The sequence below is a fragment of the Hydra vulgaris genome, chromosome 04, assembly GCF_038396675.1.
Source record: "Hydra vulgaris chromosome 04, alternate assembly HydraT2T_AEP".
Classification (NCBI taxonomy): domain Eukaryota; kingdom Metazoa; phylum Cnidaria; class Hydrozoa; order Anthoathecata; family Hydridae; genus Hydra; species Hydra vulgaris.
This window is the reverse complement of record NC_088923.1, coordinates 9,952,501-9,967,500: the sequence shown is the minus strand read 5'-3', so window position 1 is coordinate 9,967,500 and position 15,000 is coordinate 9,952,501. Positions and strand designations below refer to the sequence as shown.

Genomic DNA, 15,000 nt, shown 5'->3' with positions numbered 1-15,000 from the left:
CAAAAAAGGTATTTTATTATAATTTTTTTTTTCTTCTTTTTTAAAAAAAATTTTAAATCATGGTTGTGAATTTTTTTTTTTAATTAGAAAAAAAGTTTTTGAAGTCAGCATCATTAGATGACTTGGTTGCAGATAGTCATTCATTAAAACCTCGTCCTCCTGTTATACTGCTGCAAACTTCAAAGCTTAAAGGTGATAAGATTATAAAAAAATTTTTTTTTGTAATGAGCATTACTTCTTTAATGACATATTTAGAAATATATCATTTTATATATCTTTTTTTTTTTTTGTATAATTAAAATAAAAAATACATAAAAATCAAAAAGGTTTAGCTTTGTTGAGCTGCAGTAACTTCATAAAATTAAGAAAATCAATAAAATTAAAAATACACCTCTGACCTTTTTAAAATGAAAAGTATACCCCAGATATAAGTATACCTCCTTCAATTTCAATTCAATACCTCCTTCAGTTTCAATTTAAAAGTATACCACAGATAAAAGTATAACTCCTTCAATTTTTCTTCAAAAACCTATTAGTTTCTGAATTAAAGATTTTAAGCCCAACTTTTTAATGAATTGTGTTAAATAATATTAATTTTCATACTACATTACTATTAATTACTCAAAAATATCATTACCTGTTATAATAATAACTAAAAATAAGCTGTGTGTTTTCTTTGCTTATATTACTTTTTTATTATATAGATTTATGTTTTAAAAGTTAATGTAATAAGTAAAGTTTGATTTTCGAAAATTTAGGTATCAAAAAAAAATTTCATGCTTTGAAATTAAGCCGTAGTAACACAGATTTAATGATAGAGGTAACTTCTTGTATAATATTTTTATTTTAATGTGTATGCAAATGTTATCCTAAGCTAAGTACTATGTATTGAGATTTGCTGTAGCACAAGTGAATGCCTCAAATTATTTAATTGCTCATTAATGTTTTTTGCAAAACTTGCACTATTCTATTTTATATTTGTTCTATTTTTTTGTGTTAGTGAGTTCATGTGTTGCATTGGTAAATTTTGTTAATTTTGTTTGCTGTTTGTTTCCTTATTTGTTTCCGAGTTGCTTATTATTTCATTAGTATTTCTAATATGCTTTTTATTTATCAATTTGTTTTTATTTCACTTTATTTTTCATAGTTTGTTTATTGAATTATCACTACCGCAATTATATTCATTGATAATTTTTATAGAGAAATGATTAGTAAACTTTAAATCAGTTCTAAAGAAAGTATATAAAAGTATAAATTAGGTTTATAAGTATATTATTTGATAGCAATTTTTTAAAAATTTATTCTTGATGAAGTATGATATATGAGTTCATGATAACAAAAATGAGATATAATTGCAATCATTGGGAATATTAAGGATGATCCATTAAAAAAATATTATTTGATGTTAAGATATAGTTTAGTAGGAACCGCCATTTGCATACAAGAAAAGTTGTGTGGAACAACACAAGAAATTTTTTTTATTCCAAATCTTTAAAAATAGAAAAAAATATCCATGGTATTTAAAGAAATTTCTCAAATATTTTGAGTAACTACGTTACTCAAAATATTTGAGTAACGTAGTTACTCAAAATATTTGAGAAATTTCCATAATAAGTATAGTTAAATAAAAAAGTCGGTAATGTATGAGAAATTTTTGCCATTTGTCAAAAAACATTTTTTTTGTATGTATTTATTTATGAGTAGTTAAGTTTTATTGCAATACTTAATAATTCATTATAAACTGTACCTATTTGGCATCTTCTATGGTCTATTTTATAGAAATATAAACAGTTATCGAATAATAAATTAAATTTGTAAAAAAAAATCACTCTTAATTTAAAAAAAATCACTCTTAGTTAAAATGTTTCACTGCATTAATTTTCTATCACATCACCACTTATATTTTAACTATCAAATTTCTTCAACATCAGAATTGTTCATCTTGCCAGCTCAGTTAGTAGCGATAACCTTGTGTCCATTCTACCAACCAAGTACATCCACTTTGTGCTTCTCATACATTGGTATGAGAAGCACAAAGTGTGCTTCTCATACCAATACTGATGTCATTGAAGGAATCTAGTTTCCTTTCAACAGCTGGTTTTTGCTAGCTAAAAAAAAATAAATTTTTAAAATAATGATAATATTTGTATTATATATTGTATTATAATTTTCAAAATCAGTTTTAACTTTGAGGTCCTTATCCCTATTTTGTAAGATATCTGTCAAGGTTAAAAGTTTAGTTCTAACAAAAAATGAAAGACCATGTAAATGTTTTTTGAAAATCTGTTACTAGCAATCTTGACTTGGTTGGAACCACATCCTCTAGTGACCATGGTTTTTTTCTTATCTGAATAAGAGCTCTTTCTATCATCAAAGTGACACCAACATCATGCAATTAGAGTTCCATCTAGTTGAGAATGGTGTATTGATGTTGACATATTCACACTTAACTTGATTGCTTTGGCAATAAATACAATGATACATAATGGTGTTTAGTAGGTGGTCTGCACAAAGTTATAGAAAAAAGTTAAAATCTTTCTTTTGTGTTGTGTTTAACAAAGTTTAAAACTAACATTAAAAAAATTAGTTTGTTTCTATCTATATTTTTTATAAGGATTTAAACCTTTTACATTAATGAAGCAAAATTTAGGAGATGTTAATCTTGAAGGTTATTGTTAATCTTAAAGGGAAGAAGAGGTTATTAAATAGAAATAAAATTTGGCAATAAGAAAAGTTGCTGTTCAAAGTTGCACCAATGTTGTTGTTCCAGCTGGAACAACAACTTTGTTGTGTTTGTTCACTGCTGCAGCTTTGAATAAACACACCAGGAGTTCAGCCAATGACCCAGGAAGTTGCAAAAGGGTATACCTTGACCAAGATTTTTGAAAAACAACGTTTTTTAGACAGAATGTCATTTCTTTTTTTTTGACCTTCAAACATACATTTTCTGCCACTGGAATTCTAATTTTGTTTCAAAGGCCTTGGCTTCAAGTTTACATCTTAAATAGCAAAAGTTTGCATAAATCAAAAACAAAATAAATGTTGGCATATAAATAATAACTAACATAAAGCAATAATTATTATTATAAAATGATAATAATTAACATAAAATAATAAATGTTATTTATATAAAATAATAATAATTAACATAAAGTAATAATAATTAACATAAAGCAATATTAGTTAACTTTAAATATGATAGTTGACATAAATTTATAAAGGTTAGCATAAATTAATTTGTGTATTTATGTACCTTAACCTTTGACTTTACACACTTCCAGTTAAAAAATTTTGTTTTATTTTTATTTATTAATTATAACTTACTTGGCTGCCATTATAAGTTAAATTTCCTGTTTCCTGCTTTGAAAATTCTTGCACTTTTTAGCTTTTAATTTATTTCTGATTTTAACTTGCAAACAACACAAATGCAATGCTAAAATACATGCAAAATATTGTAATTATCTTTTTCATTGTTATTTGAGTGGACTTGAAGAAATCCCACCAACTGTTAACTCAAGTTTTTGTTTTTTTTAATTTTATTTTACATTGAAAATCTATGTGTATAGCTAGTTATATATATATACATATATGAATAAATTAAAATTTTTTATCATAAATTATAAATGAGCATTCAGAAAAGTATGATTTAAAAAGTTCATTTAGAAGGAGTGTTTTTAATAATTTTTTTAGCATTAATTTTTACTAATACATAATAATTATTTAAACTTTTGATATTTTGAAACTGTAAAGCTTTTTAAAAAAATGAAATTTTTATTTATTTATTCAGAAATATGTGTAAAAAAAAAAAACTTCATGTACCTCTTCAAAATGTTAGTTTATATTTAAAACTTTTTATTTTAGAAAAATCTTGCTATAATTTTATTTGATTTAAGATTATTTTTTAAAATGAATGATGTTATAATATAATTATCATAATATAATAATAAAAATGTCAAATAACTCTAAGTATTTGTTTAGGTTGTTTTTTTTCCAACATTTTTTAAAGTAATTATTTATACTTGACATTTATTTGATATTTGTTTAAGATACATATTTATTTATTATTATTTATATGTATAATTTTAAGTTAAGGTAATAACAGTTATTGTCATGATTTTATTTTTATATACTCAATATTTAATAATTTTTTTAATCTGTAAAAATTTTCAGTTGATAGTTTTAAAAAGATAACACAATCATTGTATTTGCTTTCAATGTTTGTTTTTATGTTTTTGGATTATGTATAATGAAGTGATATGTATTAACTTGATAACTGAATGGTGATTACATAATTTTTGTTATGTTTTGAAACTAAAAGAATATTCATTAATTTTTTAATAGAAAGGTTAAACATAAAAAAGACTCTTTTTTAAGAAAATCTTTATCTATCATTATACTATTATAGAAAGTAAAAAAGGTTAACTAAAAACTTTTTAAAACAAAAACTTTTAATAACTAAAAAACCTTTCACATCTCCAAGTTATAAAAAATAAAAAATTATGTTTTATCTAGTAAGATTTTTATTTGCATGGTTAAAATAGAAAACTATTTTTCTTGCATGAGTTAAGGTTGATTTCGGCTTCAATAAACTTTTAATTACACTAATTAAATTAACATTAAAATATTATTCAAATAGTTTTTAAACGGTTTTTAAAAATATGAGATGAAAACTACAAGATCCCATACATTTTCTTATTTTAAGGTTTGTCGCTTTCTTTAGCTAAAATTACATTTTTTATTTTTGTCTTTAGTGTTTGTTACTGCTTATAGGGTGTTTGTTACTATTTTTTATGGTGTTTGTTACTGATTTTTAGTGTGTTTGTTACTGCTATTTTGGTGTTTGTTACTGCTTGTTATGGTGTTTGTTACTTTTAGACTAATGGTGCTGATATCAATGGAAAGTCTTTTGAATTATTTGGTTCTGAAAAGTAAATAGTTTTTTTTTTTAACCTTAACAAAGTTACATGATTCATTTTTAAGTTATAAAATTTTATAATATAGTTATATTAGGTTGGGTGATAAAATTTTATAATATATTTATATTAGGTTGGGTGATAAAATTTTATAATATAGTTATATACAAATTACTTCTTTCTCTACTTTTTTTACAGTAATCAAAAACAAAGTTTTGAACACAAGCAAAGTGTTTCAAGTAATTCTAATGATCTCATTGTAGACAACCTTTTATTTAACGACCAGGTTGTTGGATTGTTTTTTTTTTTTTTTTTTTGGTTTACATTTTTCTTTTTTTTACTTGTTTGCCAAGATACTTTTTCTATAATTTTGATAAAAAATGGAATTATAAATTAATTTAGTTTGCTGTTTCTGATTATAGTATTTTTTGGTAGTTTTAATAAAAATAACGGCAAGTTAATTTTAGAAATTTAATTTTAAATTCTCAGATCATTTGTGATGATTTGAATAGTTATGAAGATGTTGTTGATGGTCACTCTGCAGCAGAGGTTTTGATTTTATTTTTTTATTTTATTTGGATTAAAGACTTTTTAATTATAATATTTATTTTAAATTTGCATTTATTTTCATTATGCATACTAAGCTCTTGGTAATTTGTGAAGTACTGCATTAAAATTTTATGCAGTGATGTATTCTGGGGATGCAAAATTTTGTAAATAATACTTTTTTTAAAACTGTTTAAATGTAGTAAATTAGATCATTACATAATAAAAATTTTCTGACATCAATTTGTATTGATTCACATAACTGCTTACGATAATAATGTAGTAATGATGTATTATTGTGATATATTATATTGTATATAAGTACATTATATTACTTACAGTTTTAACGCACCATAAAGATGGATTTGCATGTTAATACTATGTTTTTCATAAGTTTGTATCATAATCACACAAAATTAATTAAAAGTATTTTAATTTTTTATACTTTTTGTTGTCATATTATTTGTTGGATTTTTTATGTTTGTGGATTTTTGTAATGCCATTTTTTCAATATTTCATATTTGTACATCACGTAATGCCCTTTTTTAAATATGCTATATTTTTTGTCATGTAATGCCATTTTGTAAATATATCATATATGTCTTATGAAACATTTCAAGTTTTTTTACTTTGACACTATCTTTATATATAAAAAAGCCTTATGCTCTACACATAGGAATGGTTAGCTTACTTTTAGGCCCTTCAACACACGATGAAAAATTTTAAATTTTACCCACTATAAAAAATTTGTAAAGTTTTTTAAAATGTTCAATTGATTGAATAAACTATTAAAGTTGTGCAATAATTACTTTAAATATATTTCTGTATCTTACAATGTTGGCCATACAGAAAAAGAACTGTTATACAGTTCATAAAAAAATTATTGTAAAATGTTATAGTACAATATTTTAGTCTACAAGTCATGAAATAGAACGACTTCACAAGAAAATTGAAAAATTAAAAGATGAACTTGTACAGTTGCAAGCTACAAGAGATGGTAACTTTTTAAACATTTTATATTTTAATGATAATCCTTTTTATTTATACTTGAGTATTTCTTGAAGTACTAAATCCAAAACAATTAATATTTATATATTCCAAATTTCTTTTTATGTACAAGAAAATGTTAAAGAGTATTTATCAACATGCGACAATCCAATACAAACTGAAGTATCTTCAAAAGATATTGCACAAAAGTACGTCATTTATAACTGTTATATTACTTTTCAAAAGTTTTTGTTTTGTTTTTTGTTTATTTTATTTATAATTTGAGTTGATTTAAAATGAACTAATCTGATTTTTAGACAAGATTTTTGACATTTTGTTACTTATTTTATTTTAGTTACAGTTTTTTTAGTTTGCTGTAAAAAGTTAAAATGATATCAATATATATGAAGGGCTACATGAAGTAAATTTTAACTGTTCAACTAAGTTTTTTCTGAGGGCTTTATGAAGTAATTTTAACTTGTCAACTAAGTTAACTTTCATCAAAATAATCAACATAGTCAGATAAAAAAATCAAGGATGAATAAGTTCTGTTATTTTGGTAATATTTGTTGTAACAGTTACAGGTAATGTATATGACATGTTGTGCATTGTCAGCTGATTATTCTGTTTCTAATTTCTTAGTTAGATTTTTATATGTATGCCTGGATGATCATTGCAATTTCCTGGATGATCGTTACATATTCCTGGATTAATTTAGTCGATTATATGCATATATCAAATTGTTGTCAAAGTTAAAACTACTGGTTTATTTATTTATTTTTTTTTTCAATGGAAGATAAAAAAATACTACCAAACCAGTTGTAAAGACCTTGCAAGTAAAATAATTTTTTTTTTTTTGACAATCGATACCTATTCAATACATATTTTATACATCTTACAACGGCTTCTTGTTTTTTTGTAATGGCAGAATTTTTGCGTGTTGTTTCTCATCTGTTATTTGTACTATAAATATTATGATGAAAATAAATAAAATCAGCAAAAACCAGTTACTAAACAAACATTATTTGTTATACCATATTTTACTATAATTTAAAGCTATTAAATTCTGTTATAAGAATTTCCATCACCATAACTTTCTTTGTTAAAAAATATTATTGCTGATAACAAATAAAAGACAATAAAATCTGCAAAGATAATTGATGGTAGATTTTTAGTTCAAAAGTTGCTGAAAATTAGTTTTCAAAAGTTTTATTAAAATTATAGTGATTACAAAAAAAGTTAAAAAATACATTTAAAAAAAAAAAAACAACTATAAACATTTTATTGTCATGAGGTATTAAAAATTTATTTTTTTGTATTGTAGGTTATGTTAAAATAAAGCTTTGTTGAAAATTATCATAAATTAATTATTAGGAAGTCAACTCTAAAAACCATCACCACCATCAGATAAACAAAATAAATAAATAAATTATTTGTAGTATTAACTGTAATAGTCTTGACAGTTTTGTTTGTGACATTTTTTCAATTTTATACTCATTTTGTTAACGAAAAAAAAAAAAAAAAAAAATTAAATTAACAAGTTAACATAATGAATAAAAAAACATTATTAAACAAAAAAATACTTTAGCATTTTATTTTCAAAAAATTCTTCAACTATCGATATTCAACTGACTACAGTTGAATATCAAAAATAGTATGCATTACATTAGTTATTATAAATCTTGTTGCTTTAATGATATGTCAGCCTACATCGTCTTTATAAAGCCAGACCTCATTCTAATTTTTGCTTATTTGTTTATAATTATATAAATTTTCAATTTGTTTAAAAATTGCATTTAGAATAAGAGTTATATTTGTGTTTGAAAATTGTGTTTAGAATGAGAGTTGTATTTGAAAGAAACAATCAAAAGACAAATAACAGTATTCATATGCTTCAAAAAAAGTTAGAAAAATTTCAATCACAGTTAAAGGTTATTAAACTTTGTTTAATAAATTTATTTGTAAAATAATAATACTAATTTAGTTATATTTTAAAAATAAAATGAATTAAATGTATTAATAGTGATTAAAGTTATAAATAAAGTTATATGTAAGTTTTTTTTTAAAAATATATTTATAGATTTTTTGAATACATTTAAAGTAATACAAAATTATTAATAAAGTTTAAATGATTAAAAAGTTTTAAATTTATAAATTTGTTGCAATTTTGAATAGCAAAGATAGAAGCCAGGCTGTGTATTTAAAAAAAAGAATTAGGAAAAAATTTGCTCTCAAACTTTTTGCTTCAATGTTCAACTTTCACTTAGGTTGATATTTTAAAGTTATTTTTGTTAATTTTCAAAATAGCATTAGTATTTCTATAGAAATGATATGTACGTATTTTCTAATAAAAATATATTCAAAATTCACATCTTTTTTAATTTTTTCTTCCACAGTAGTGTGAAAAAATATCTAGATTGATAAAATGTTACTGGTTTACAAATACACACAAGTGTAGTAATTTCATATTCAGTGTCAGTTTTGATTATGTTGATTATGCATTTTTTATTAATAAATTATTCTTAGTATTTAATCTGTTGAGCAACTCTCACACTTTAAAAAAAAATAATTTAATTGTGATTACAACCCTCTCTCAATTTTATAACTTCGAAACGCAAACCTTGATAAACAAGGCTGATGCGCAGAGAAACTTGGAACTTGTATGGAATGTCCTTCAACCATTATCACATCGTCGTAGTGTTGCTTCTCTTTCTCTTTTCTACAAATACTATAATGGGCACTGCTCTAAAGAGCAAGCGTCTCTTGTGCCATCTACTAAAATTCATTCTTGCATTATTCATCATTTAATTTAAGTCTCATCCTTTTTCTGTGACTGTTTCTAAATGCTCCAAAAACTCTTATTCATCTAGTTTTTTTCCTCGAACATCAGTTCTTTGGAATTCGCTTCCTACAACTTGCTTTCCTGATTCATATAATTTGCAATCCTTTAAGTCGTCTATTAATCGTTATCCTGCTCTACAATCTTCATCTTTTCACTTCCAGTAACTTCCAACTTTAATTAGTGGTTGCTTGCAGCCTTGTTGGAAGTGAAGATGTTAAAAAAAAAGCAAAAACTTCTTGTTTATGAAGGCGGGCACTATACAAATACCAAGTATTAACTATTTAACTGGATAAATTATTAGATTACAAAAACAAATTTTAGAGATTTTTTAAATATTTTGAATAAAATAAAGCTAACAGTTGTCTAATGACATTTGTATCCAGGGTTGGCATTAAAAACCTGCCCAATAAAACCCAATAAAACCTGCCTAAAAAAACCCAATAAAACCCTGGCAATCTGGGTTTTATTGGGTTTTTTTAAAGATAATTTATAATTTTATGAACTATTATAACTAACATTAACATTACAACTATTATATTATTAACTAGATTATTATTAACTAAATTATTATCAACTATTATTATTAACTACTAGCAGTAAGCAACCTGTAATACCGGTAATTAGTAATTAAATTATTGCTTATATTTAACGTCAAAAATACTACATTAACATCAGTTAAGTTCTTTTTAAAATCTGTAAACACAGCAGGTACCATAAAAAGAAAGTCAAGTAAAGCCTGCCAACACCTAAAAAAAGAAATGAAAAATAATTACAATTTTTAATTACAAAAGTATCATTTGCATTTTATTGTTAGTAGAATTAGGATAATAATATAACAAAAAATATAAAGAATTTAAAAAATAGCTATAACAGCCCAGCTCTATCAACATAAAACACAGAAACAATAGCGCATAGCATAAGATATTTGTTAGTAATCAATACAGACATTACTATGTCTCTCCAAAATAATTATAAAAGAAAAGATTATAAAAAGGCTAGACAACTTAACGTAAAAATATGATCAAATAACACCACAAATTAATAAGATATTTTATCAACTAAAATACTTGAACTAAAAAGATTTTGTTTATTACAATATTGAACAACTATGGTTAAACAATTCAAACAATTATATCATAAAATAGCAAGCAACTCGTAAAATATTTTATATACATGGTCATTATCAATTGTGGTATTAAGAAATACGTAAAAGCTCAGTAATTACTTGTTTTATCGATGCTCCCTGTACTAATACTCATTTAACTCTCATCTAAGAGAGAGAGGGAGTGAAAGAAAGTGTTTCCAAAGCAGCATATTAAAAAAAGTAAAAAAGTTACACAATAAATAATATAAACTAGTTTTATTAAGTTACCAGTAAACAAAATTATTTTTACCTTTATTATTTAAAGTTCCAGCTTCTCTCTAACTGTTGACTAATGATTAATAGAGTAAATTTCATTTCATTAAATTTACAAAATTAAAACCATGTTTCAACAATAAGCAAATTAATCAAGTGATGACAAAGGCAACTAAAAAAAAAGAACATAATTATGTTTGAATTTATAAAAAAATTTAAAATCGTTTTAATTTAAAACTGTTATCAACTGTTACTATAAATGGTAAAATTCATTCTTAGTATTGTTCTAAAGTGTTTAAAATCAAACAAACAAACACTGAATTCTGGCAAGTAAGTTTTCTGCTCGCCAAGCAACATTTTTTACATTTCAACAATGACTAATTTCGTCTTGCCTAGCTCTATCTCTTTCATTTGGACAACAATTATTTTTGCCTATTAGAATTTACTCAAATAAATTCTTCGCCTATTATTAGCCATTTCAATTTCACTGTATTCTTTAAACATACTACCAATAATATTACTATTGTTACAATTGAATAATAAATAAATGTAAAAGAATCTTACAAATTGTGATCTAATCAAAGACTATATTTTAACTTTAGAATAATTGAAATCCATATCTTTTTTTAAGTTTATATATAAATTGTAATTTAACAAAGAATCTAGACTACAATACACAATCTAAAAGTGTAAAATATGAAGCAATATCAGTCAGTATATTTTATTCTTAAGTAATAAAAAAAAAAAAGGAATTTAAGAGTATGTTAATTATTATTATTTTCCAGGAGAAAATATTCATATACAATATAAAATATACTAAGGTATAGGGACATTTATGTATATAAACTTATTTGTCAACAAATTACAAACAGTTTTTCTATGTTAAATACATGAAATATATAAAAATATAAAGAGCATACCCAATACAAAATAAAAAAATATAGCAAACTTACTAAAATCAGTACCAGTTCTACTGTCTAAAAATTTTTATCATTATTAAACCTTCTAATAATAATGAAAAATAACAATAAAGTGACCTGAAGCAACTAAAAATCACTTCACCTATTTCCAATCGCTCTAAAAAATAGTTTTCAGCTCTTTCCAATTGCACTAAAATATAAAACAAAACTTGCTTAGCTAAGTTGCTTAGTTCTTAAAAATTAAAAAACAGAAAAGCAAAAAACCTGGAACAAACATTTTTTTATTATAACTGCTATATTTAAACAAATTACATTAAATACAGCTCTAGGATATTCTACATTGTTGATGTCAAAACCACAACACATCCTGGTCTAATATTATGATCATTTCCAAGGTTGTTTACATGTTTGTGTAAGGCATAATACTGCTCGTTTCTCTGTTTAGGTTAATTGTCTAACTGAAAGTCTATAATTGTAATACTGAGATAATGTAACATGATTTCTAACCAATGTAACCCAACGTTCAGGGTTGTAAACCAATCGATTATGCCAACCAGCATCACCCCTTGGAAAAAATAGAGAATAAACCATAGGATCTAAGTTGGCAGACATAGTTGATATAGTTTTAAGAGGATGACCTCTTGGGTAAATAACAACTTCTCTGGAAGCAGGTGGAGTACTATCTTCGCCAACAAATACAACTGCAACATCACCATGTGAAGGTAGATTATAGCAACATCAATCTTGCCCTTCAAGAAAAGGCATTTTTACAACTGAGACTGAGTGACCTTCTATAGCTGCTCTGCAAATTTCTTCATCTTCCGCTTCAGCTATGTTTTTAAATGCAGGAGCAATTGGGCTCTCTTCACTAATAATATTTTTCAATAGAAACATTAAATCATTTAAGCAAAGATCATTACCACGTTGTCGCATTCTAAAATTAACTGCTGCAAGTGGATCATAGATGTATAGTTGACAATATGTTGGCGAAACATTTTGATTTGGCCTAAGATTACCTATACAATGAAAAACTTGACCACATATTATAAAAGATGGCGGCCTATGATTCATGGGTTGAACTACATTAGCTTTAAATGAAGAAAAAGAAAGACAGGCATTATAATTTCCAATATTTTTTAAAAATTCAGATCGGCATTTCCATCTGCATAGTTTCCTTTAATAAATCTGCTTCTAGCCTAATACCATCCATTTAAACTTCACTTTTAATTGAAAGTAGTAACAAAAAATCTTAAACGAATCTTGAAGATTGTGATCTTTCCTATATAATTTTTTTTCTACTCTAAATAGCACACACAAATAATTTTTATATATAACAAACTTTCATTTAAAATAAATTATACAATAATCTTATGACTTTAAAAAAATATATATCAGCTAAGAGATATTTGAAAAAAAATTAACTTAGCGAATAATAATAAAAAAAATTATTAAAAACATTCAATTCTAATAATAAACATACTGCTAACAGAAAAATTAAAAAAAAAAAAAAAGTTGTAAACCTTTTTTGCAAACTTCAATATTATTTCTTTAAAAATATTAGTAAATGTTTTTAAAAAACTCACAAAACTTTACAATATTTGGTTCTTCTATAACACATAAATACATCATCTAATAAATCTAAAATAAAAAATGTAACGAATAAGTAAATAAATAAGAAAAACATTACATACAAAAAATGAAAATCAATGTACCTTATAGAGAAAAGCTGTTATGATTTACTAGAGTAGTAGTTGTAAAATATTATTATTTCATGTTAGCTTTTACAAAATAATTTATGCTGGAACAAAGTTAACAGTAAACAGCGCTAAAGACAAAAGATCAAATTGAGATAAAACAATTTTTATATATAGCCAAATAATTTTTAGTGATTGATTAAAAGCAGTGATTTTTAATAATAAAATTACATATTTATTATTTTTAACAATAGACACTAACGTGAAGGTAAGCCAAATGTCTACCAACTCAAAAGTTAACAAAAAAACAACATCACAGCAACAACACACAGCAATAGCTCACACCATAAGTTAAGATAATATGCATATAACATAACTTAAGTAACATAACATTCATATATAACAGAACATAAGTAACAACATTACGCAAAATGTTATTAAAATACATTATTATGTATTTTTAGAATAATTAATAATAAAGGCTTGAAAACACCTAGACCTAGAGCAGTAACAGTTTGACACTAAATACTGTTGTGTAACCCTATGTTATAAGTACATCACTTAGCTGGCAAGGTTGACAAATCTTGGTCTACATGTTTACCAAGTCACGGCACTTTGAAAACATGGAAATAACATAATATAAACATATGTACCAACTATAAACACAATAAATATATACCTTATATACACATTTAAACACATTTAAAACAATTATATAACACATATTAACACATACACAAACAATAAAAAAACACTTTACATTATTATAAAAACACATTGATAAAACAACTATAGAGCACATATTACCGCATACACATACTTATCAAAAAAACATATATGTAAACAATAAATATGTGCAAACAAAAATTTTAAAAATAGCGCGAGAAAATTTAAAAAGATTTAAAGTAAGCAAAATATATATATACAAACAATACTCTTTACTTTCATTTTTTTTCTCCCTCGTAACAAAATTTAACCTTTACACACAATAACATGTGACATGCCATGTCAGTGTTGGCACAAAATTTTAATTTATTTTTCTAAATTTTCTAAAAAAGAACAAAAATAATTAATAGCATCACAGAAATTTCAAAGTAGCAATAACCAGTTTTATGGAAATAGCATTAGTATAACTTTTTTGTTGCATAAAAAATAGTTAGTCCTCATCTATATATTTTCCTTCAAAAAAATAAAAAAATAAAAATAAAACTGCTAAAAAAAAAATAAAGCTTTAAGAAAAACTAAAACAAATAAAATGTAAACGATTTAAAAAATTAATAGGAGTGATCCTTTCTACTTTATATCTAATAAAAATGTTATATATAACTATTTTTTATACTTCAATTATAATATGATCTTAGTGATAATTATTTATCTCAATATGATTCTTATGTAATATTTCTAAGCTAATAAATAATAATTAAATTCCTAAAGTTAAAAAGTTTTAACTTGCTTAAGAGATCTTACTCCAACGACCGGGTGCATATTGAGAATGCGCTCTTTTTAAGCCTAGTAACTAATGAAACGACATTAAACATTTCTGTAGCAATCATATTATAGATTATAACCAACAATAACAGCTATCAGAGTTTACTAATATTTGAAACATTATTTAGAAATACATTATCACAATTTTTATTTGAAAATTTTTATAGATTTCGATTTTTATTTGTTATTTTGTTATTCACCTCCCAAGGCTGAAAAAGCCACTACAGTTGAAGAGGCTACCTGTGGTCACAAC

The 15,000-nt window shown here is 24.1% G+C and overlaps 1 protein-coding gene across 3 annotated transcripts in view; it reads left to right on the top strand.

Annotated features, from left to right (window-relative positions):
* The window catches only part of LOC101236545 (transmembrane and coiled-coil domains protein 2), a 51,455-nt gene that overhangs the window by 90 nt on the left and 36,365 nt on the right, over positions 1 to 15,000 (top strand). For 2 of the 3 annotated variants that reach the window (XM_065795393.1, XM_065795394.1), the window contains exons 1-9: positions 1 to 8; positions 88 to 192; positions 759 to 820; positions 4,876 to 4,928; positions 5,112 to 5,199; positions 5,403 to 5,462; positions 6,372 to 6,456; positions 6,580 to 6,655; positions 8,284 to 8,377. The exon at positions 1 to 8 is cut by the window's left edge and continues 90 nt beyond it. In XM_065795393.1, coding sequence (XP_065651465.1) covers positions 1 to 8; positions 88 to 192; positions 759 to 820; positions 4,876 to 4,928; positions 5,112 to 5,199; positions 5,403 to 5,462; positions 6,372 to 6,456; positions 6,580 to 6,655; positions 8,284 to 8,377 — 631 coding nt within the window. Of the gene's footprint in view, positions 9 to 87; positions 193 to 758; positions 821 to 4,565; positions 4,703 to 4,875; positions 4,929 to 5,111; positions 5,200 to 5,402; positions 5,463 to 6,371; positions 6,457 to 6,579; positions 6,656 to 8,283; positions 8,378 to 15,000 lie in introns of those variants that run through there. The other variant, XM_065795395.1, reaches the window with a different exon arrangement.